Source organism: Staurois parvus, unplaced genomic scaffold (genome assembly GCF_062004578.1).
Source record: "Staurois parvus isolate SC_StPar_1 unplaced genomic scaffold, SC_StPar_1.0 ptg000239l, whole genome shotgun sequence".
Taxonomy (NCBI): Eukaryota; Metazoa; Chordata; class Amphibia; order Anura; family Ranidae; genus Staurois; species Staurois parvus.
The window spans coordinates 324,874-348,451 of NW_028318035.1; the positions used below are offsets into that span (position 1 = coordinate 324,874).

General features: G+C 41.7%; 1 protein-coding gene across 3 annotated transcripts in view; it reads left to right on the plus strand.

Moving 5' to 3' along the window:
• KIF26A (kinesin family member 26A) overlaps positions 1-22,103 on the plus strand; it is a 213,236-nt gene extending 191,133 nt beyond the window's left edge. For all 3 annotated transcript variants that reach the window (XM_089680288.1, XM_089680291.1, XM_089680289.1), the window contains exons 12-16: positions 176-3,395; positions 4,647-4,837; positions 8,562-8,582; positions 17,085-17,235; positions 18,269-22,103. In XM_089680288.1, coding sequence (XP_089536414.1) covers positions 176-3,395; positions 4,647-4,837; positions 8,562-8,582; positions 17,085-17,235; positions 18,269-18,447 — 3,762 coding nt within the window. In that variant the 3' untranslated portion in view covers positions 18,448-22,103. The remainder of the gene's footprint in view (positions 1-175; positions 3,396-4,646; positions 4,838-8,561; positions 8,583-17,084; positions 17,236-18,268) is intronic.
• Positions 22,104-23,578: the final 1,475 nt, after the last annotated feature.

The window sequence follows — 23,578 nt, forward strand, 5'->3', positions numbered from 1 at the left end:
TAAACTGTGTGCTGTTTCACATAACCATTCACATGAATGAAAAAAAAAAAAATTTTTTTGTTGCATTACTTGATTCATATGACTAAAGTCTTTTCACCTACATACAAATTAGTAGGAAAGAAAAATGTGCAGCTGCTGCTTTCTCATTGAGTTTTATTTCCCTTCTGTCTTCTAGTATGCATCAAGCTCTTCTGGAGGAGAGAGCTCCTGTGAAGAAGGCCGTTCTCGAAGGCCACCACACTTAAGACCCTTCCATCCAAGGACGGTAGCACTTGATCCAGACTTCCCTGGGTTGGGAATGCATAGTGATCATGACTATTCCTCCAGTAGTGAACAGTCATGTGACACCGTTATCTATGTTGGTCCCAATGGAGCTGTTTTGTCTGACCATGAGTTAACAGACAATGAAGGTCCTCCAGAGTTTGTCCCCATCATACCTTCACTTCTTAAGAAAAGAAGCAAAGACAACATATCAAGCCTTCGAAGTGCTGATAATGATCATTTAAAATGCAACACTTTTGCTGAGCTACAGGAGAGACTTGAGTGTATTGATGGCAGTGAGAATCCCTCCAGATTCCTTAATGAAGAAGCTCTCTCAGTAGCTCTTTCTAATAAAGCCATGGAAAATGCACACTCTATGCCAGTACAGGAGAAACCACCATATTCTCCCAAAAAAGGCCAAGTCAGTACTATTACTTCATCTGCTTTTTCACTAAATTGTTCAGGATCGGAAACAAGTGCACCTCATCTCATATCTGATCAGCCTCAAGAACATGCCAAAGCTGAAAGTATATATATGGACTGTTTCTCAAATGGAGATCAGCTGACAATCACAGAAAGGCAGAATTGCCCACTGTTAACTGCTGGCAAAATTAAAGAGCAACCAAAACCATTTGCTGATTCATCAGTGAGAGAAAAAAGCCTCCTAACAAGAAGACCTCTACCCAGTCCTGCACCACCACCTCCTCAGATGAACTCACATGTGACCTCAGAATCAAGCAGTGGTGTCAGAACTCCTCCCATTGGCATGAGCAACTTAAGATGTCAAGACAAGCACAATTTACTAGGCAGCACACTCCCGGTTGTTAGTAGCACTCCCAAACCATCTGGACCAGTTGAGGTACGCAGGTTTTGCTCAGCAGTAAAAAGCAAAGGTTTTGATCGTGATATCTTAACCACCACAGTGACTTTGCAGAAGCCTGTTGAACTTAATGGAGAAGATGAACTTGTTTTCACTGTTGTAGAAGAGTTGTCTATTGGTGGTATTCTTGACAATGGTAGACCTTCTAGCGTCATTAGCTTTAACAGTGACTGCTCTCTGCAGGCCCTTGCTTCTGGGTCTAGGCCAGTCAGTATTATTAGCAGTATTAATGATGAGTTTGATGCCTACACATCTCAGATATCTGCTGCTGGTGTCAACATTGATATTGTGGTCCCCTTGGCAGAGGATCAATGCACAGTCAGCAGTCGACGCTCGTCCATTAGTTCATGGTTGAGTGAAGTCAGCATTTGTACAATTAGAAGCGATGGAGCACAGAACTGTGACACTTTACTTCCTCAAATGACTAATAAAAGCAGTGAGATTGTAGATTGCCTGAATCTGGATACAGAGAACACAAATGTTCAAATGGACCAGAATCTTAAAAATTACCTTAACGATAGTGGGTTTTGCTTCTCCGAATTGGACAATGACAGTATAGGTTCTGGTCTGCTTTATACTAGCAATGAGAAGAGCCTTAAGACCTCTGAGCTAACCAAAGCTATGCCAAGCAGTTATCAAGCAACTAGCCAGACTAGAGCTTGTAGCACCCGGGGTACATTATCATTTGACACAATCCACTCTAGTCTTCCTCGGAAAAATAAGTCTACCTCATCTGTAACACACACTAGTGCATTGAATGGAAAGGAAGGCACTTTTGAGGACCCTTGGACAGCACGAATGGATAATTTCTTAGAAGGAAGGACTGAAAATCAGCCACTTTCTGCAAAATCTTCCATTCTGGGTACAGACAATCAATTTAAACAGAGTTCAAAACTTGCACAAACTAGCACACCTAAGGCTCTGAAATCACAGATGACACTAGCATGTTCACAACGGGTGGTGGATGGCTGTGAAGTGGATGCCAAAGCTCCCACCAAAAAGACAGAACCGCTTTCAAAAGTGCCACAGCTTAGGAGAGGTGCCACAACTCTAGGAGTTACAACAAACTACAGCTCTCAAACTGAACATAGTACAAAAGGGGGATCGGATCCTGTTTTTTCTGATAGTAGTTTAAAATCATCAGGTTCTAAGAAGAACTTGCCTCAAAAAGCAAGCATGCTGCCAAGACCTGGTGGGACAGGACCCCCTGCACCCCCTGTACGGAAATCAAGCTTAGACCATAAAAATAATTCATTAAATTCAAACAGCCTTGGTAGGTTAGAAGAGTGTAGCAGATCTGCTCTGAATTTGATAGAGGACAGCGAAACACAGGTCAACAAAGTAACTAAGAATGACCATTCACTACCCAAAGCCGTGTCCAGCTTAAAGAGTAAGTCCAATAGATCAGAATATGTCCAGCGCTATGGAAGTCACATGTCCCTGGAAAGATGCGATAGTGTAGCTTCCATGGGTTCGAGAACTAGTGGGCCTCGTGACAACAGTAGTGGAAGTAGTATTAACAAAGCAAACCGAACTGTACCAAGGCTTGGGGTTCCATCTGCATCCAGCACAGTTACCTCACCACCTTCCTGCAATCCAAACACCAAAAACAACCAGGCTAAAAGTTCACTTTCTCAAAAAGCAACAACAAGTTTGACCAAGAACCGTAGTCTTTCAACCAATGGCTCGAAGTCTCTTAGCTCTTCGGTGAAATCTTTGAACCAGTCTAATGGGTCTAAAAGTTCTGGCATTCCTCCTAGTGGGAAAGCAGCTTCTAGATCTGTACAGTGCATCAGCAGCAAGTCTGCCAGAGGAACCATTATGGGGACTAAGCAAGCCTTAAGGGCAGCTAACAACCGGGTCAATGAGTTGGCATCTGGAAGCTCTGGCAAAATAGGTCACCTTCGGGGATCTACTGACTCTGACAGTGGAAATGACAGCGGTGTAAACCTTAGTGATGAGAAATCACAAACACCTGTTTTGCCATCACCTTATAGCAAGATAACAGCCCCAAGGAGGCCACAGAGATACAGCAGTGGTCATGGCAGTGATAACAGCAGTGTTCTCAGTGGGGAGCTGCCCCCAGCAATGGGTAGGACAGCCCTGTTCTATCACAGTGGGAGCAGTGGCTATGAGAGCATGATCCGCGATAGTGAAGCCACAGGGAGTGCGTCTTCAGCTCATGACTCAGTGAGCGAAAGTGGAATGTCATCATCTGGGCGGTTGAGGAGCTTAAAATCTCCAAAGAAAAGAGGTAACTTTTTTTTTTTTTATGTAGCATGCTTATTATTTAATTTCAGCAGCGTCCAAAAATCTCTCTTACCTAACTGTAGACTTATAAAGTGAAAATATTGATTTCTATGTTTAAACAAGCTAATACCATTCACAAATATGTGCGTAATGGTACCCGTACCTGTGCAGAACTGGAGATAGTTGACATTGTAATTAACTTTGCCGTGCAGCTAATTATTCCATATTATTAGTCAACTGAAGCTAATTACAGCCTTCCAGTGCCAGTTGCTGTAGTGATGTGCGAGATTCCTGAACAGGAATTCAGCTGTGGGAAATCCCTTCTCCTGTATTAATCTCAAGTATTTCCAGTTAGGATAAACCCTTGAAATGAACATGTTTGTGAATATTGTTAAAACTATTTTAACTAAATGCATGTATTGGGTTAGTGGCCCTTTATGCTAAAAAAAAAAAAAAAACCCACTAATAAAATACTCTCATTTTAACTTGTAAAGCTGGTGAGGGTAAACGCTATGATTTGTAGTTAAAAGAGAAGTATGGGATTTACAAAAAAATTAATTATACTCATCTAGGTGGATGCTGCATCTGTCCCCTGCTGGCTCTGCACTGAGAACTGAGTGATCAAACATTGCTGATAACTCAGTTCTCAGTCTTCTGTGAGCAGACAGCCAGGGATTGTTAGCCACCCCTCTAAGCTGGAGTGCTGTGCTGTGGAGGGGGCTGGAGCGGATGGCTCAGGCTCTCAGTGGCTCACTGGGAGGCTGAGCCATCTGCTGGTCCAGGCATCTGGGTGGATCCTCGACTCGCTGTTGGCTGAAAATGGATCAGAACTAACTGCACTCCTGTGATCCATAGGAGTAGTATACCCAAAATAGCTTTGCCTATACTTCTCCTTTAACTTGAATTAAAAGATCAGTTTACTGACAAATGTATTTTGATTACAAATGAAGCCAGATGGTCAGTCCCTGGCTTCCCATGTGTTATTGATGCTCAAACAGCAAGATCTCCCTGTCTAATTCTTAACCCCATTGAACTTCCCCAGTTCCAGGTCTCCAGGTTACATAATAAATAATTCAAAATGGAGTGCAGGAGCTCCTCATAATGGCCAAGGTAGCTCACAGTAGAGTCTCTGAGAGATATAAAACCCTTTCAGATGGTTTAACTCTCCAGCCTCTACCAAAAACTGAGCTTCATTTCTTGTTAACTCTTGAATTATGCTATTTTAGTGCTTTGAATAATTCCACTTTCTTTAAAGGACTTCAACGCCGAAGACTAATACCAGCTCCGCTCCCTGAAGCCACAACAACTGGCAGGAAGAACAACGTCACTGGTCAGTGGGTCGACCTGCCACCTTTACCTGGCACTTTAAAAGAACCCTTTGAAATTAAAGTCTATGAGATTGATGATGTTGAAAGATTGCAGAGGCACCGACATGAGGAAACAGAGGTCAGTGCTCACTTTAGTAGTCCAAGACTCTTTAACCTGTAGTTCCGAAATCCCACTGAGCCATTTTTTGTTTTAAAACAATAATCAAAGAAGAACTCCATACCACCCTTTTCACTTTATCATGTTGACTGATGGCATAGTTTTACCCTGCAAATAACTGCAGGTGACGCTTTCCTTAGAAGGGACAGCCCATGATGCAAGAACTAAAATTAAAAACAACTGAACAAAAACACTGACTCTTATTTTTTTTAGCCATCAAACAATTGGATTTTCCACCTATACAGCCATACAGCAATTAGTAATTATTAGTAATGCCATTAGTAATATTTTCTTTCCAGAGAAGGGGTTCTCTGTGTTTTTGGTGGTGAACCAGTTTTTGTCCTTAATTTCCACTTGAGCTGTGCTGGTAAAAACCTGTTTTGTGTGCATAAATAGAACCCACTAAATTAAGAAAAAAAATTTCAAGCAAATGTTCGCCTTAGCAGCTCACTGAACAAAATCGAGTGTTTCTGCTTTAGTGAAATTTTGCTGACTGTGGTAATTTTGCTGCAAAACAAATTTAGCTAATATAGCTTCACTCATCCCTAGTTATAACTGGCCTTTAAGCCACTAATAGTATTTAGTAAAATGTTCTCTAAAATGTCATTCACAGTTTTTAAAACAATCAATTGTGTTCTCAACATCCATCTATTACATTTTAATTCCAAGGTGCAACAAGTTGAAACTGAAAATCATTGAGATCTTGAGATGCACAGGCGAGTACAACCTACCCTTCTAGTGCTTGCTGTTGAACACATGTCCTTCCCATCCATTTAGTTAGTAGTTTAGTGATCTGAGCATCCTTGCTTGCAATGGAGCTATGAAACTCTCAAACAAATCCACTGCGCTGCAGTATTCTTTCCATCTGTCACATACAGCAAGCCGAATGTAGAAACAATAAACCACGCAGTTGTTCCTTACAGCCATCATTCACTTTTCAGCTCTGCCTTGAAATTTTGAATGTGAATAGGTACTAGAATCTCTTACTATGTATGCCATTAAATAATGTAGAAAGTTTGGAGTTAAGATTGATACCCTTTGCTGTATGAAGTCCAACAAAGGCTCTGAAAGCTTCTATCTTTGATAACTTCGGTTAGCAATTAAAAAGATATAACTGAAATTCCCAACTTTCTTCCGTGTGAATGTTTATACAGTAAATGCTCTGCCCACTTTGAGGCGATCTCTGAAAACCTGTCTCTTCAGGGAAGCCTATCCTGCCTTCAGCTAATAACCAAATCTTCTATTTTTCCCATCCGTTCGTCCTCCACAGTTATTAACTTTTGTAGCACTAGCCCCTCCCTCTTAGATTGTAAGCTCCAAGGAGCAGGGCCCTCCTAACCCTCTTGTATTAAACTGCATTGATGCTGTATTGTCTCCCTGTAGGCTAGGTTCACACTAATGTGGTACATCGCATGTGATTCGCACAGGAACCGCACCGCATTCCTGTGCAAATCATATGCGATTTGTGTGTGATTCAATTGGAGCCATACATTATGTATGGCTCAAATCGCACCGCACCAAAAAAGTGCAGGAACCTTTTTTGGGTCCGCACTAGAATCGGATCACATGGGTATTCACACCTATGCGATCTGATTCTGGTGTTAACTTAACACACACACGCGCATTGGTTCGCATAAACGGGGTGCAATTCTGATGCGGTGCGGAATTCACACAGAAAATTCTGCGAATTCCGCAACACATTAGTGTGAAGCCAGCCTTATATTGCAAAGAGCTGAACAAACCCAAGTTGGTGTTATATACATCCTGTATAATAATAATAGAAAATGAATTACACAGCTCAGAAAGTATGCTTCCAGTGACCCTGTGAGGTGGTTTCTGCATTTCGGTGCAATGGATAAGAGAATTCAATGTTTTGTTTTTTTTGCACAGCTGAAATCTTTGCTGAATAACAATAGTAGCTCAATTAATGTGTTGTGTGAACTCCTCTGTATGCCTTTGACACAATGATATTATTAAAATACCTAACATTCTTGCATTAAGCAAGTTGGGCATGGTCAAAGTGGCTGCTGATTATGTGCGTTGCTTAAGTACTTTAAGCTGAACTAAGTTGGAATGGAAAAAAATAGCAAAGATGAGTTTAGAAAATGAAAACAGATTTGCGCCCAGATAGTGATCCAAGAATTCCTGGATAATTTCAGAAACTAGCTGCAATGAGAATGTCACAGTTGCTGGTTTTATGATTCATATGTTGGGGTGCACTTAGCAAGGAAGATTAAAATAATTGCTTTGCACAATTAATTGTGTTTAAAGTGATGGGTGTTCTGAGCCGGGAATATCAATGAACAGCTTATGAGCGGGCTTTAGCTTTTGATCCAGCTCAATAGCCGTTTATTACTTTCTTGCACTGGGATCATTAACTCTTTATGTAAATCATATCAGGCTTTTCCGTTAATGTGTTATTAAATCAGATATTGTTAGTTTGATTTTGCTGTAAAGATAAAGTCAGTGATTTTGTTTTTTTTCCCTCTAAGCATTTAAATGAGACCCCGAGCCACAAATCAAGGATAATCAATATAATATGAAATAATATAGGTTTTCTACCTATAATTCTAGATCCCTTCAAGTACCTTTGTTACAGGTGGATAAAAATTGACTAGTTAAATGTACAGAAACAGTACATGTTTTGTAGTTATTCCTTGCTAGATTCATAGTACATTTGGAAATTAGAGAATTTTCTGCCAATGATTTTACTGGGTTATATATCTATGTGGCAGTCTAATAACTTCCCTTTTGGATTAATAAGTATTCTGGATCTAAATAAACCTCCTTAAAACCCCCTGGCTAATTGATGTTGGAGAAAAAGGTAATTTAGAACCAGTGGCATAGCAGCCCAAGTGGCTCCTGTGGGGTCTTTGGTAGGAAGAGGGACTCAGTAGGAAGACTGTTAAACTATAATGTTTCTAGCATAGAAGATAGAAGGGCTGAAGTAAGATCTCAGAGGGAGAAGCATTTGCCTAGTTGTCTTAGCAGGGAAGCTGTATTGCCCTCTGAACTTCTACAAACTGAACCCTACATGCCTAATGCAGTCACAAATCCCAGGATAGTTGGCATTTGTGGTATCTACCAAAAAATAAGCTAGAGTTTGAGGAAATGTGTATTAAAATTATTAATTGTGTGCAAGAGTGTTAAAATGTCATATAGGAAACTGTTCACTGTTGGATGCAGTAATTGTTATATTATTCAAGAATACAATATTCCCTGTGGCATTTCCTCCACTGGAGGAAGGAATCTTTGCCTGTATGGCTAGCCTTACCCCCTCCACCACCCCCCTATTAACCTTCTATGGTGGTCCCCATGATTTGTATGTACTCCCATGGTTAGAACAGTCATATTTTTGAGACAAAATCAGCAAGTGGGCTCATCTCTTCGGCACAGGTCATGCTGCTGCCCACAATTCGTACTGAGCCATGAACATTTTTTTTTTAGGTTTACAGAAATATATCCTGTTTCAAAGTCTCCATTATTTGTTATGAAATCTTAAGAAAATAGCAAACTTGTTAGGGTAAGCAGTTTGCTAAAAGTTGGAGCTGTGTGCTGGTAACAGGGTGCCCAAATTATAATTCACATAAAACTAAATAGATATTTTTACATATTTGTTTTCCTTGCTACTTTTTTTGTCTGTTGTGGATTTGGCTAACTTAACTATTTTTTTTCTATTTTTCAGACTTTTCAAGATATGGAAAAGGTAAGAATCTTTAAATGATAAGCTCTCATTACATACTTAAATACTGATAAAGGCATGCCCATTAAATTAAATAAACATTCTAAACCCACCATTGACCCAGAGGAAGGCAAAAACCCAAATGTGTTCTAATTTGCAGTGTAGAAAAATTATTTCCTCATTCCAGAAGACATTCTGATATTCCCTCCCATCAAAATTGTACAATTTGTTTTCCTAAAAATACTAGTTGCCATTTTTAGTAACACATCCAGACCAATATTGAAGTAATTTTCTGAGTTGGATAGAACCATTCGCTATTGAAAACTATTCCACACATCGAAACCTTCACTGCAGAGAATCTCATCCATGTGTGAAAGTTAAACCTCTTTTCCTCCAGGCACAGAGTGGCCCTTGTCTTTTACAGTGACAACTTGGAGCTCACTATCTAGACCATTTATATATTTATACAAAGTAATTATTAATAATTTCTTATCAAGGATAAATTAATTTCTGTTACTCTTTCTTCATACCGAAGATCGTTCATGCTCATTATTAATATAGTTGAGGACACAAGGCAAACACATGCACTGTAAAATAGATACTTGTGAGCCATATTACCCGTCAAATGATTTGTACTTCAGTCTAGTTGTTATTATTCAGTCATTCCTGCCAAGAAAACAATATTTCATTGTCCAGCTTTATACTCTGTTGTGTCACCTCTGAACTCAAACCTGCTCATTGGTTAGTAACTAGTAATGCTGTTTGAATCACAAGGTTGGAATAACACAATTCCAGATCCTTTCAAATACATTTATTTTAAAATTTCAACCTTCCATTAAACTTTTTTCCCTGGAGTTGCAATTTAAACTTCTGTTTAAAAAAAAATAATCATCAGCTTTTAACCAGATATAACTCATGTAATTGCCTCATTCAATTTTGCTAAATGTAATATATGTAACATTTATGTTTTCAAGTCCATATTTGCTTAATTGTCTAGTTCCAATTATAATTGAACAAAAACTGTTTAAAGTTGTTGGTTTTTAATCTCCATCCATTTAAGATGGATTGGGAAGCTCCATTCCTGTATACCATAATTTTCACTCAATTACCTCTTCTATGAGTTTTTGTTTTGTAGTTAAAAGGCTATTTAGGATAGCTAATTTATTTTAAAAAAATGCAATGGGAATATGTAAAAGGAGGAAAGTGTATTCTTAAAATGTTAAGAAATTGGTCACTGATGAAAAAAATTAAGTTACACTTACGGTAACGCCTTTTGCAGTAGTCTTTCAGGACAGCACCTTGAGAGACCTCGGCTCCTCCCCACCTAAGGAAACACCTCCACCCTAAATAAAAAGTCTATGCTCCCCTCCGACCTCAGTTCTCGATCCGTACCTCCGGTCACCTGGGGAGACATAACATGAGATAACATGACCAAAATAATATATATTAATATACAGTAACAAAAGGGTGGGCAATAGTAGTGAAAGACTACTGGAAAAGGCATTACCGTAAGTGTAACTTAATTTTTCCCCTTTAGTCTTTCAGGACAGCACCTTGAGAGGATAAGCGAGTATTTACCCCTCAGGCGGGCTGACCGCTTGCAGTACCTTACGTCCAAAGGCCTGCTCTTGCACCGAGACCAGGTTGAGTCTGTAATGCTTTACAAACGTTCCAAAACTGGACCAGGTTGCTGCCCTACAACTTTGTCCTGGGGAAGCTCCTGCCAGCTCGGCTTGAGTAGTTGCTATGGCCCAGGTGGAATGTGCCCCGATTCCCTCTGGGACCTCTAACCCTTCTGCTCGGTATGCTTGCTCAATTGCCAGTCTTAACCATCTAGCAACTGTTCTCGTAGAAGCTCTTTTCCCTTTTCTCGCCCCTGCAAAGGAAACAAAAAATGATTCTGTGCTTCTAAATCCTTTAGTCTTTTCAAGGTAAAGTAGCATGCACCTTCTAACGTCTAATAAATGAAATTTCTCCTGATTTTCCCCTACCGGGTCAGGAAAAAATGAGGGCAACACTATATCTTGCTCCCTCTGAAACTTTTGGGCCACCTTCGGAATGAAGGATGGGTCGGTTCTAAACACCACTCTGTCTGGAAAAATTTGCAAATAGGGAGTCCTGACTGACAGGGCTTCCAGCTCGCACACCCTCCTTGCTGTGGTAACTGCCACCAAAAAGACCATTTTCAGCGTGAGATCCCTTAGCGAGCAGGACCCCAAGGAGTCAAACGGGGGCTCCATCAATACCATAAGTACTTTAGTCAGATCCCACATTGGAAATAGCCCACTCCCAGGAGGTCTCTGTCTTATCAGGGCTCTAAAGAACCTGATTACCAGTGCTTCTTTAGCTAAAGGGGCTTCCAGAAACACACTGAGAGCTGAAATCTGGCTCTTGAGTGTGCTGATCGAAAGCCCCTTATCGACCCCTGCCTGCAGAAATTCCAGGACTGACACCAGGCTATGGGTATCTACTGAGGCCCCAAAGCACCATTTCCTAAAGCAACCCCACACCTTCCAGTAAATGGCTTGGGTTTCTGCTAGCCAGGAGCGTAGCCACCAGTCTGGCCGAGAGCCCCTTCGCTAACAGAAGTTGTTGTTCAGAAACCAGGCTGTCAGTTTCAGCCCCTCCACCCTGGGACATAGCACCGGGCTCTGTGCCAGTAAATCTCTCCGTGGAGGCAACACCCAGGGCGGCCGAGTGGTTAAGGCCCTCAGTGTTGCGAACCACGCCCTCCAGGGCCAATACGGAGCAATCAGGATGAGTGAAGTATTTTCCGCCATGAACTTCCTCAATACCGCTGACAGCAGGGCAACTGGGGGGGAAAGCGTAGCACAGCGGGTAATCCCACCTCTGCCCCAACGCGTCTACTGCCCGTGCTCTGTCCCACCGGCTTAAGTAAAAGAAGCTCGGGACCTTGTTTCTTCCTGACGCAAAAAGGTCTATGTCTGGGGATCCCCACCTCTTTACAATGGCCTGGTACACTTCCGCATTTAGAGCCCATTCCGACTCTCTGAGCTGTCTTCTGCTCAGATAGTCGGCTATCTGGTTCAGTTCTCCTTTTAGGTGGACGGCAGACAAGGAGGCAAGGTTTCTTTCCACCCAAGACAAAACCACTGCCACCAGGGACCGGAGCGACCTGCTCCTTGTTCCACCCTGCCTGTTTATATAGGCTACCACTGTCGCGTTGTCCGTCAGGACGCGGACATGCTGGCCCCCGATCCTGCTCTGGAAAGAGCGGAGAGCTTCCAATATCTTTCTCAACTTCCTCCAATTTGAGGATTCCCTTTTCTCTCCTGGGGACCACTCTCCCTGAATCACCTACTCCCCTAGTTGGGCCCCCCAACCTTTGGCACTGGCATCCATCGTGACCTCCTAGACCACCAGAAAACTCCATAACAGTCCCTGAGTCACATTGGCCATCTTCCTCCACCACCACAGGGATCTCTTTACACTGGGGGGAACAAGAATCCATGTATCTATGGACCATACCTGTCTGTCCCAGACCCTTAGGATAAAAAGTTGGAGGGGAGGAAAATGCAATCCTGCCCACTGAACTGCCGGGATGGACGAAGTCAACAGTCCCAACACTGACATGGCCTGCCTCACAGTTACGCCGCGGCTCCCCAGCAACAGCCTGATCCCTCCATTTAGCTTGGCGAGTTTTTCTGAGGTTAGCAAGGTCTTCTGTCCTGTGGAATCTAGAATGTACCCCAAATAGGTCATTCTCTGTGAGGGGACCAGGCAGGATTTGTCCGGGTTCAATAGCCAACCCAGGCTCTCCAGGTGTCTCCTCCCTCCACAATGTTCCGCCTCAGCTGGACTTCCGAGCCTGCAAATAGGAGCAGGTCGTCCAAGTAAGCTATTACAGCTATTCCTCTCAGCCGATGGGAACCAACACCTCAGCCAGCACCTTGGTGAAAATTCTTGGAGAGGAGGAGAGTCCGAATGGTAAGGCTCGGAATTGAAGATGGTGCGTCCCTGCTATGCCCCGAACTGCTAACCTGAGAAAATGCTGGGAAGCTTCTGCAATGGGCACGTGTAGATATGCATCCTTCAAGTCGATACAGGCCATGAAGGCCCCTGGGGGGAAGAGGGCTATGATCGTAAAGATTGAGTCCATGCGGAATCTCTTGTACCGTATGGACTCGTTTAGGGGTCTTAGGTTCAAGATTAGTCTGTAGGCCCCCGATGGTTTTTGAACCAAAAATACGTGGGAATAGAACCCCTTTCCCACTTCTGTTTTGGGGTCTCTTGCTACCACTTTCTGTGCCTCTAAGTCCCGAAGCGAGTCTAGCAAGGCTGAGGCCCTCAGAGGACACTTGGGTAGGCTCGTCATCAACAATCTCTCTGGCGGTGGTCTCAAGAATTCTAGTTGGTAACCCCTCCTTACGATGTCCAGGATGAAAGGGCTGGAGACCTCCGCTTTCCACTGTGGGAGGAAGGCTTCCAATCTTCCTCCCACCAGGGGGACCAAGCCATCGCGGCTTCTAAGGCTGTTCAGGAGGATGAAAAATCACCCCTCCTTTGCCCCTCTCTGCCCCCAAGTCCTCCTCTGTCCCTCCATCCTAAGGCTCTGTCTTTTTGGGGGACGAAATCTTCTGGCCCCACATCCTGCAACTTTCGCTTCAGGGGGAAGGATTTTTTCCTGTCCACCGTACGGTCCAAGACAGACTCTAAGCCTGGTCCAAACAGGAGATCACCTGAGAAGGGGATGCCACACAATTTAATTTTAGACGTGATGTCTCCCTGCCATGTCTTAAGCCTCCGGGCTGAGTTGGTTAGAGCTGCTGACCTAGCCCCCAATCTCACCAACTCTGCGGATGCATCCGCGATGTACCCCACTCCCTGCAGTAATGTCTCAAACGATGCCAGGATCTTATCTTTGGGGGAGTCGGCCACAATATGGGCTTGTAGCTGTGTCAGCCAGTACTCCATGTTCTTGGCTACAACAGTCATGGCCATGGCGGGCTTCAAATTTGACAGGGTTGAATCCCACGCCTTTTTAAGGAGAGAGTCAGCTATCCTGTCCAATAGGTCAGGCTAAACCCCCATGTCCTCGAACGCCAAATCCATTTTCCTGGCCATCTGGGAAAAAAGCTGCGTCCAACTTAGGGTTTTTGTTCCACAGGGCCCCCAGGTCTTCACTGAATGGAAACCTGCGCTTAAGCGCCTTAGAAAAAGAGTCGCGAAGCTGCGACCCCGGGAGAAGCCCCGCCCCTTCCGCCGGAAATGCCGTATCCTGACATCCGGCCCGGCAAGCTCCACTTACCGCCAGCGTGGGAAGGAGCGGAACTCCTCCCCGATCCTCACCAGATCCCACCGAGGCCGCCCCGACACCCGCAACTTGTCGGGGGCGGCCGGCAGGTTAGTGTTCCTGCCCTGTCACCCAGGGATCACACTCCTGCCCTGCAGCCTGTCAGGGGAGGATCGTAGCCGGCACTCCTGCCTTCACTCCCCGCTGCATCGAGTCCCCACAGCCGGCTCTCCGGCCTTGGACTCGCTTCGGGCCACTGTCCCCTGACAGCACCTTGAGAGCTTCCTCAAGATGTCTCCCCACCGGAGGAAACACCAGGTCGGAGGGGAGCATAGACTTTTTATTTAGGGTGGAGTTGTTTCCTCAGGTGGGGAGGAGCCGAGGTCTCTCAAGGTGCTGTCCTGAAAGATGAAAGGGGAAAAGTACATTTTGAATTTTGACTGGTTCTGCAAAAGTTTCAATAACATTTCACTGGTTGGCAGTGATCTAAAATAGAGAATGAGTAAGAACATAAATATATTCCTGTCAATATATATACAGTTGTGTTCAAAATAATAGCAGTCAGACGTCACTAACCTGATCAATCACTGTTTTTGGTAGAAATAATATTTCTGCATGGCAAATAATTTACTAGCAGGTGTAATAGAGTAATAGCAATCCAACAGACCCAACATTCATGACATGCATGCTGCTGATTCTGTGTAATTGGATCACTAATTGAAAGGGGCATGTTCAAAATAATAGTGTGGAGATCTATTAGTGAGGTCATTCATTCTTTGAAAAACAGGTGGCAATTATTGCCCTTATTTAAGGAAGGGAGGCAGCAAATGTTGTACATGCTGGTTACAATGCATTTCTCTCTGAAATTCTGAGGAAAATGGGTCGTTCCAGACATTGTTCAGAAGAACAGCGTACCTTGATTAAAAAGTTGAGGGGAAAACATATAAAGAAGTGCAGAAAATGATAGGCTGCTCAGCTAAAATGATCGCAAATGCTTTAAAATGGCAACCAAAACCTGAAAAACTACCATTCGAATGGATAGAAGAATAGCCAAAATGGCAAAGACTTAGCCAACAATCAGCTCCAGGAAGATCAAAGAAGGTCTAAAGTTACCTGTGAGTACAATTAGACGCCTATGTGAAGCCAAGCTATCGGCAAGAAGCCCCCGCAAAGTCCCACTGTTGAAAAAAAGATGTGCTGAAGAGGTTACAATTTGCCAAAGAGCACATTGACTGGCCCTAAGAGAAATGGCGCAACATTTTGTGGACTGATGAAAGTAAAATTGTTCTTTTTGGGTCTAGTGGCCGGAGACAGTTTGTCAGACGACCCCCAAACACTGAATTCAAGCCACAGTACACTGTGAAGACAGTGAAGCATGATTGCGCAAGCATCATGATATGGGGATGTTTCTCATACTACGGTGTTGGGCCTATTTATCGCATACCAGGGATCATGGATCAGTTTGAATACATCAGAATACTTGAAGAGGTCATGCTGCCTTATGCTGAAGAGGAAATGCCCTTGAAATGGGTGTTCCAACAAGAGAACGACCCCAAACACACCAGTAAACGTGCAACATCTTAGTTCCAGACCAACAAGATTGACGTTATGGAGTGGCCAGCCCAATCCCCGGATCTTAATCCAATAGAAAACTTGTGGGGTGACTTCAAAAATGCAGTTTCTGAGGCAAAACCAAGAAATAGAGAAGAACTGTGGAATGTAGTCCAATCATCCTGGGCTGGAATACCTGTTCACAAGTGCCAGAAGTTGGTTGATTCCATGCAACACAGATGTACAGCAGTTCTCAGAAACAGTGGTTATACAACGAAATATTAATTAAGTGATTCAAAGGAAAGCAAAATCTTCAAACATTTTTCAGTTTATATAGTGAATGTTTGAGTTTGTAAAGAAGAATACAAACACTGCTATTTTTTTGAACAGTCTAATATTCACTTTTCTTTAATTTTTTTTTTTAGAGGAACAACACAAATTTGTTATTTTTCTTCATGTTTTGATTTGGAATAGAATGTGTAGTGTTCCCAATGCATTTGTGTGTATGGAAATAAAACCTATTAGAAGGATTTTGCGCTTTTTTCAACACACTGCTATTATTTTGAACACAAGTGTGTGTGTGTGTGTGTGTGTGTGTGTGTGTGTATGTGTATATATATATATATATATATATATATATATTTTTTTTTTCACAGTGACTGTGCACTTTTGTATAGCTAAAGCTCATTTTTTTCATTTAGGATATTGTAGGGAATGTGTAAAATCCCAGTAAACTTTTACCAGCTGGAAGTTTTTTCTTAACTTACTTAACCAAAAAAAGTGTCCCCATTGGAAGATTTCCCCTCATCTTTTTTTAATGACAATTTTGTTTTTTGCTTACATTGAGTCCAGGTGACAATGGTCCAAGAATAGAGAGAGCAAATGTCCCAATTGGGGACACAGAGAGCAATAATAACTGACACAAAGCCTCAAGTGTGGGATCCCCAGTTCTTTTAAAAAAGCTTTACAGCATCTCTGTGGTGCCTCTAACTACCTTAGTAGGGTCAGGCTCCTCAGTACAAATTCACATAAAGGAAGAAAGACAGTTCAGGAATGATCAGTTTCTGAAGGTGTTTTGATGCCTTTGTGGAATTTTTAATTTATTTTACATTATGGAGAAGGCAGTTTGGGTTCAAAATCATAGTTGCATGTGTTGCTTCAGCTTCTCATCTGAGTTGCAAGCTACAGTGTGGTGGGCCCAGGCATGGGCTTTCCCAGGGAGAAGTCTGCCTGTGTGTTGCCAATCTTACTCATTCTGTAGCTGGAACTAGAGAGTTTTTGTAAGGGGTGATCCCAGACAAAACTAATATTTTAGTATTGTATGAATGCGAATGGGCTAAATTGCCAATCCCATGACATATTGGTTAAATATTCCCACTAGAATTCCAAGTTCTCTTCCCCAGTCCATAAAACTCTGTTCTTCCCACATTATTCTCCATACGGCAACATAAATGAAGTAACCAACGAGGCTGATAAAGACTCCCATTCATTAGATGCTGTGAATGGGTTGTGTTGGCAACATAGACACAGATCCTCACCTGAACCCTAGAATTGTGGATAGAATTTCAACCACCCCAGCAACCACACAAATCAGATTTGGGTGGACTGATATTTATCACAAATGAATGTTGTTTTAAGCATTTTAATTTTAAAAAAGTATATTTTATATTTAAAAAGTGTGCTACCATATGAAATCACATTTTTTTTCTATTTATTTAAAGGGCCTAATGTACTTTAACACTAAACTGAAGGTTGCAGAAAGAAGACAACAGAGAATTAGAGATTTAAAGGCAAAGCATGAGCTGTTAAAAGAAGAATTGGAGGAGACCAAGACTCGATTGATGATGGATCCAAACAAGTGGAGAGGAGAGTGTATGTATCTTTGGTTACTGGGTAAACCATGAATAATTGATAGCAGGTAGCCAGGCTTTTCATACAGCTAAAGCACTCTTTTGGGAAGTTTTCTTTACCATAGTTCAAGTTTACATTCACCTACCATGACCAATTATATAGCATTTTCTCTCTCTCTCTGAGAGGATGAGTGAAATGCCATTAATTACTTGTTTTGAGGGTGCTTGCTCTGAAACGGTCTTCAGTAACCTTAAATTTAAACTATAGGGAGTCATGAACTTGGAACAAGCATGGGCATACTACGTTTTCCAGAGTCTACGATTGTCCATCTTTCAGATAACATATTCTGGGGATTGTATTTCTTTTAATCATTCCATTAAGGGCAAGGTTATAGTCTCCTTCTAGCCTTCCTCTGATCCACTTATAGCCATCTATCCATACTACTTTTCTGCTTGCCTGCTGCAGGAATACACACTGGGTCAGCTCCAGGGTTGGGTAATCCCAGTAGATGAAATCATTGCCCCTTCCCACGTGAGTTTGTTTGTGCTTGGCTGCTTATGCCCGAGCATCTTAACATGGGTGTTGGAGCAACAGACTATGACGGAACAGGGAGGTGAAGAGGACCATTATTAATAATGTATCCTTACCAAGAAGTGCTTTACATTCAATGAATCATCTCAGAGAGTACTATTTATATTACAGTGAAATTGTGTTTTTTTCCTTTTGGGGAAAGCAACTGGTTCACTCCAATGCCAGCACCACCAGTTGCACATACTCACCTTCCTTATGTTCCCCCTGCTACTCTTTCTAAATCATGTCTTTAAGCTTATAGCAGGCTCTCTCTACACTCATGTGACAATGCTGGGTGCTTGAACAGGGATTGCCTAATTACAACATTGTCACATAGGAGGGAGGCTTTTACACCTATAATTGCTGTATTTATTTAGTACCAGGTACTTTCTTTAAATTCAATATCTTCAAAAATATCTGAAATATGTATCTAAAAATGCCCTTTAATTGTACTTTCATAAAACACTTTTGGTTTACCCTACAGTTGAGGTGGATCCATGCCTGGAGGAGGAATCTCAGGAGTACCTAGAGGCACTGGAACAAGTCACAGAAGACCTAGAGCTCTGTGTTAATGTATGCAAATCTCATGTCATGATGGTGACCTGCTTCGATATTGGGATGATCACAGATCAGCAAGATGGAGGAAAAGAAGTGGAAGTCTGAAGGAGATGGACACAGAAGAAAATGAATGAATGGACTTAAGAATGAAGATTTTTGGGAATGATCCTGCACAGTGCAATGAAAAAATAAAATTACATCGGAATGTGAAAATGTAAAATTGTAAAGAATGTTATTGGATTGAAACCGATGATGGATTGTAATGTTTCAATGAATATGGTGCCTCTAGACATGATTTAGCCTACTTGAGCAGTCTAGTTTTGTTTTGGAACCACCTCAAGTCAGAGTGGTCTCTTGTTTTGGAACCACCTCGAGTCAAAGTGGTCTCTGTAATAAAGCATTTAAAGGACCTGCAGCTTTGAGGTCAGCTGGAAAGCCATGGGATGCCTGCCCTGCTCTAGGATCCAGTTAAAAGGGTTTTCCACCTTCAAATTGCAGCTACAGAGGGAATGGTTTATGGTTCTAGAGAATACTAATCTGGTAGAAAGTATTACGGCTGTTGCAGCAGCGTAGTCTGATATGATGACTTTAGACCCCATAGCAATATGATGCCAGGTTGCAAGGCTTTGCTTATAAATCCTCCAAACTTATTTGTGCAGATTTACACTACATGCATTGCGTAACAAATGTCAATGCATGTTACATATATTGGTACAATGTGATGCCATTCATTCTGAATGGGACCCTAAGACTCCTTGCCAACAGAGGTGGTTTGTGGCGAGTTGGCATAAATGCTTTTTTTTGGTGCAGTAGGCAGCCCATTCAAAGTAATGGGCTGCCTTAACACAATGTACATTAATGCACCGCAGTTGGGTGAATGGCCTCCTTTAGAATGTTATTACAGAGGCCCTGTTTATTCCCAGTCACATGAGAAAATGGGAGGCTGATGCACACAAATGTAGGACAATGAAACGGGTGGCGTTTCTTCAAAATCAACGTGTTCCCATAATGTAAAGAGAAGCTGCACCTTCCCTGATGATTTAAAGCAAATGCAATGTCCTAATACGTTTGCTACAAGACATAATCCATTGTTTCAAAAGGACTTGTTCACATCAATCAGTTGCATTATGCTGGCCCATAGATGGATCCAAATTTGGCTGCTTCAGCAGGAACTGGGTGAATTTCGATCCATCTATGGTTGTTCTGTTGGAAAATGACACAAGGATCCAGCTATGAAGGATAACATTCTTTCAAGTTCATGAGTTAGTGTGAGCAAGCCATTAAGCTAGCCATACACTGACTTTCCAATTACCTTATTTTTGCTTACATGTTAATCCACTCTCTCTCCTTTTTGGCCCCAGCAGTATTGGCTATCTCTAGTTAATCTTTCCCCATCACTGTATAAAAGAAATAGAGGACAATATTAAAAAAAAAAAAAAAAACACCTGATCACGTGACTCTAGCATTAGTGTCCCAATGTTTTCAGTCTGAAATTTGAGGGGGGCTATTGCACAAGAGCACCAAACTAGTGTGTAACGTGCAATAAACTTGGACTTTAGATGCATAGCTAGATCCTCTTCCTTCCCTGTTGTGCAGTCCTCATAATTTGTTTTGATCTGTAATGAAGATTGTCCACTTTATGAACAGGCAGTCTACAAACTGTAGTAAAATTTTGCAACCAACAAGAAATGAGCTGTAGAAAGTGTATATATATACACAGTTTTTTTTATTGACACCTTTAACAAAAGCTTTAGATTAGATGGCTCATGCATGATTTTTGTGAACTTAATTCTTTATACATACTGACCCACAGGTCCCATTCATACAAGTGCAGTTCACACACTAGTATATTTAATGCAATTGCTAAGGCAGCCCATTCAAATTATTAGGCTGCCAACAAAGTTCAGCTGACCAAAAATCAGACATGCACCAGGTTCAGTTTGCATAGCGCACTGCAATGTACAGTAGTACCTTACCATGCCCTGCATTATGGCAGCACAGTGGTGTGAAAGAGCCCTCAATGTCTTTTGGAGCTGTGAAATTATTGTTTTATTTCTCCACCTAGTTCAATGGTACTTGCAGATTTACAGACATATGGAACATTCAATAGAAACCCTTTACTACTTGTTTTTTTTTATGAATAATATATTTTAGTAAAGAAAACCATGCCTAATAGAAAAAAAATACATTAACTCTAAAGTCCATAGCCTATAGACAACTGCAAGCCCTTGCCCACTGATTTAAGGAAACAAAGCACAATTTCAGAGATCAACAACAATGCTTATTTTTGCTCTTTGCACATAACTCTCAAACTAAACCCATAATATTATCATTGTTTATGCATGTATGGTAGATGCTAGTGCTGGGCCTAATATTACTTAGGACAATAGTGAAGAAGGGGGTCTCTAGAAAAAAAAATGGCCAGCCCATCTATCTGACCACTATTGTTGAGGTGCTGCATATTTTTATGGTAGAAACACCCTTTTTTTTCCATCATTCATTGAGGGACACTGCTTCATTCATGAGCTGTGTGGGTTTTTATAATCACCTGCAGAATTATGCGACATACAACAAAATGCAACCTAAGTGGCCAACACTACCTTCTAGCTAAATCCTAGCAGTAGAGGTAGTTAAGATGCCTCTTGTCCATCTCCTCAGTTCAAGGCTTTTTTCCTGGGTTTTGTGTTTTCTGGCTGCTCCTCAGGGGTAAGGTTTGTGGATGTCACACCTGTCTAATGAATGAAGCTGTGTACCACAGTGAATGATAGAGAAAATGGAATTTTAGTATTCACAGTAAAAATGTTAATTGAAAGAAACCATTCCCTCTGGTTGTTGGCAGAAAACCCCTTTTAGAAATCTTTTACAGAGAGTCAGTCAACCCAATGCAAAACGCGTGGTACCCTTGGGTGTCAACAGGATCAGAAATGGAACATGGTTTTAAAAAAAATGTGTGTTTTATAAAAAAAAAAGTGCCTTGTTTTCATACAAATTTTCTTATTTTATTTGGTGCTAAAATTTAAAGCCAGCAAACCTAAGCAGACCATTAAATGTATCAACATTTATATTGTACAGTATATGTAAAATTCCTTGTAAAAAAAATACAAACAGAAACACTGTAGCAGGAGCAATAATCGATTCTGTTTCCATACCTGAATTTGCCTTCTGATTTCACCGAAAAGCTGATTTTATGCAGCAAAATTAAAACAAAAGCTATTGTATTTTGTACCTGGTTAAACAAACTACAACAATGAAAAAATTAAAAACCTGTATAAAAGTTTTGCAAAACATTTTTGGAATTCAGTTTTCTACCATTCCATAATCAACTGAAAAATCCTTCTTATGGAATTTAAAAGATGTGTTAATTGCAGATGGATGTGTAATATTTTTACTCTGCGATAGTTCCAAAAAGCATGGTAACTTTGTTTTTTTCAATCTAACGATACTGATTATGCATTTTATAAAACCATTTTTTACAGTTTTTCTATGGAAGGCAAAAACTCAGGTCAGACCTATATAGATGCTGCATGTGATGTGTGCATTTTTCTGTTTTGTATGAAATGGCTAAGCACCGACTGCTGTATGATTGCCATTTGCCAAACACTTTGCAAAAGGTTTATGCGTGTATGTATTATTACATTTCATATGGAGTCATATTTTCTGATCATCTTGTTTTTTATATAGGGTTTACAAAACCTTTGTATAAATGTACAATACCTTACTTAAACTTTTATCTGTGAATAAAAGATACATTTATTAATAAATATATGCTTGGCATTGTTACCCTTTTCACGTAAAGCAGAACTACAGCCAAAATGAACAAGATAAAAATTATTAGCCCATTAAAACATAAAAGAAAAATCAAAACCAGGTTTTCTTGCAATATCTATCTTTAAACAGGAGATTTCCCCCTGTAGTACTTTTTTTGTCATTGGATGCTCTAAGTCTGATGACCAGCATCATTCAATCCACTTCCTCTGAGTCCTAGTCATACTGGGACTGCCCCAGCCTGGACAGTGAAAGGAATAGCAGCAGAGTGATGAGCTCAGCTCTCAGTCACTTTGTTTTCTTCTCCTATCAGCATACTCCTGGTCAGCTCCTGAACAGATTGGCTCCTTGTATTCCTACATTCTCACACTCCAGCCCTACTCTACAGGGACTACAAGAGGCTGATACCAGGTACTTATAGCGCTTGCATTTAACCTCTTCACGCCGAGCGCACGCAAATGTGAGGCCTCTCGGCGTCTGGGCCTTGAAACCGAGCGGCCGCACATTTGCGTGCAATTAAAAAAAAAAAAACGTGCTGAGAGCACAAGCCCTGCGTGCTCCCAGCACACATATCTGGTACTCACGGAAAGGTGCCGTTCTCCTATTGTGATCAGGACCTTTCCCGATCATGTGACCGCCGTGACAGCGAATCACAGCGGTCACATGACCCTAAATTCCCCCCTCCCGGCTTCTGAAACCCTTAAAGGGCTAGGAGGTGCCGGTGCCAAGGGGTTAAAAATACACTTTTTGATGCATTACAGATTACAGAGCTAATGTTTGTCTTTTATATGTATCTGGAGTTCAGCTTTAACCCTTTTACTGCTTCCATACATAGTACTACATGGCAGTATCAGGATGACAGAAAATATCAGACAGAAGTTTGTTTTTTTGTTCAGGTGGCTTCAGGCTATCGTATAGAATTGTTATATACACAGCCTCCCGATCACTTCTTTATGTGACAGAGGTATGTTCGGGGAGGGGGAGCACATGTCCTGGGCTCACCCATGCCCTCCTGGAGCATAGACAGAGGTAAGAGGAGATGTGCAACATCCATTTCTCACTTTACCCTAGAAGCAATGAACCAAGAAGCACTCAACTCTGAGCACTTCCAGGTTCAAAGTTGTCAGATCTTGACTATGGCAACTGGAAAAATATCCAATCAAGCTCAATGTATACTCAATCTAGCTGGGTGGAGGTTTGGAGGTGTCTGAGAGAGCCTTAATGCCATTGCAAAGGATACCTGTCATTCCCAAGGTATCACATCACTGGTAAGAAACATGAAAATTATATCAAAAAGTGAAAAAAAAATATTTAAAGCAGGGCCAGATCTAGCCTCACTTATGTGGGAGTGCAGTAAAAACTTTGAGGGGGGCAGAGGATGCAAGGTCAGAATAGCAATGTACAGGGTCAGCAGGATGGAAGACTGGGTCAATAGGGCAGTGTACAGAGGTCAGCAGGACAGAGGACAGGT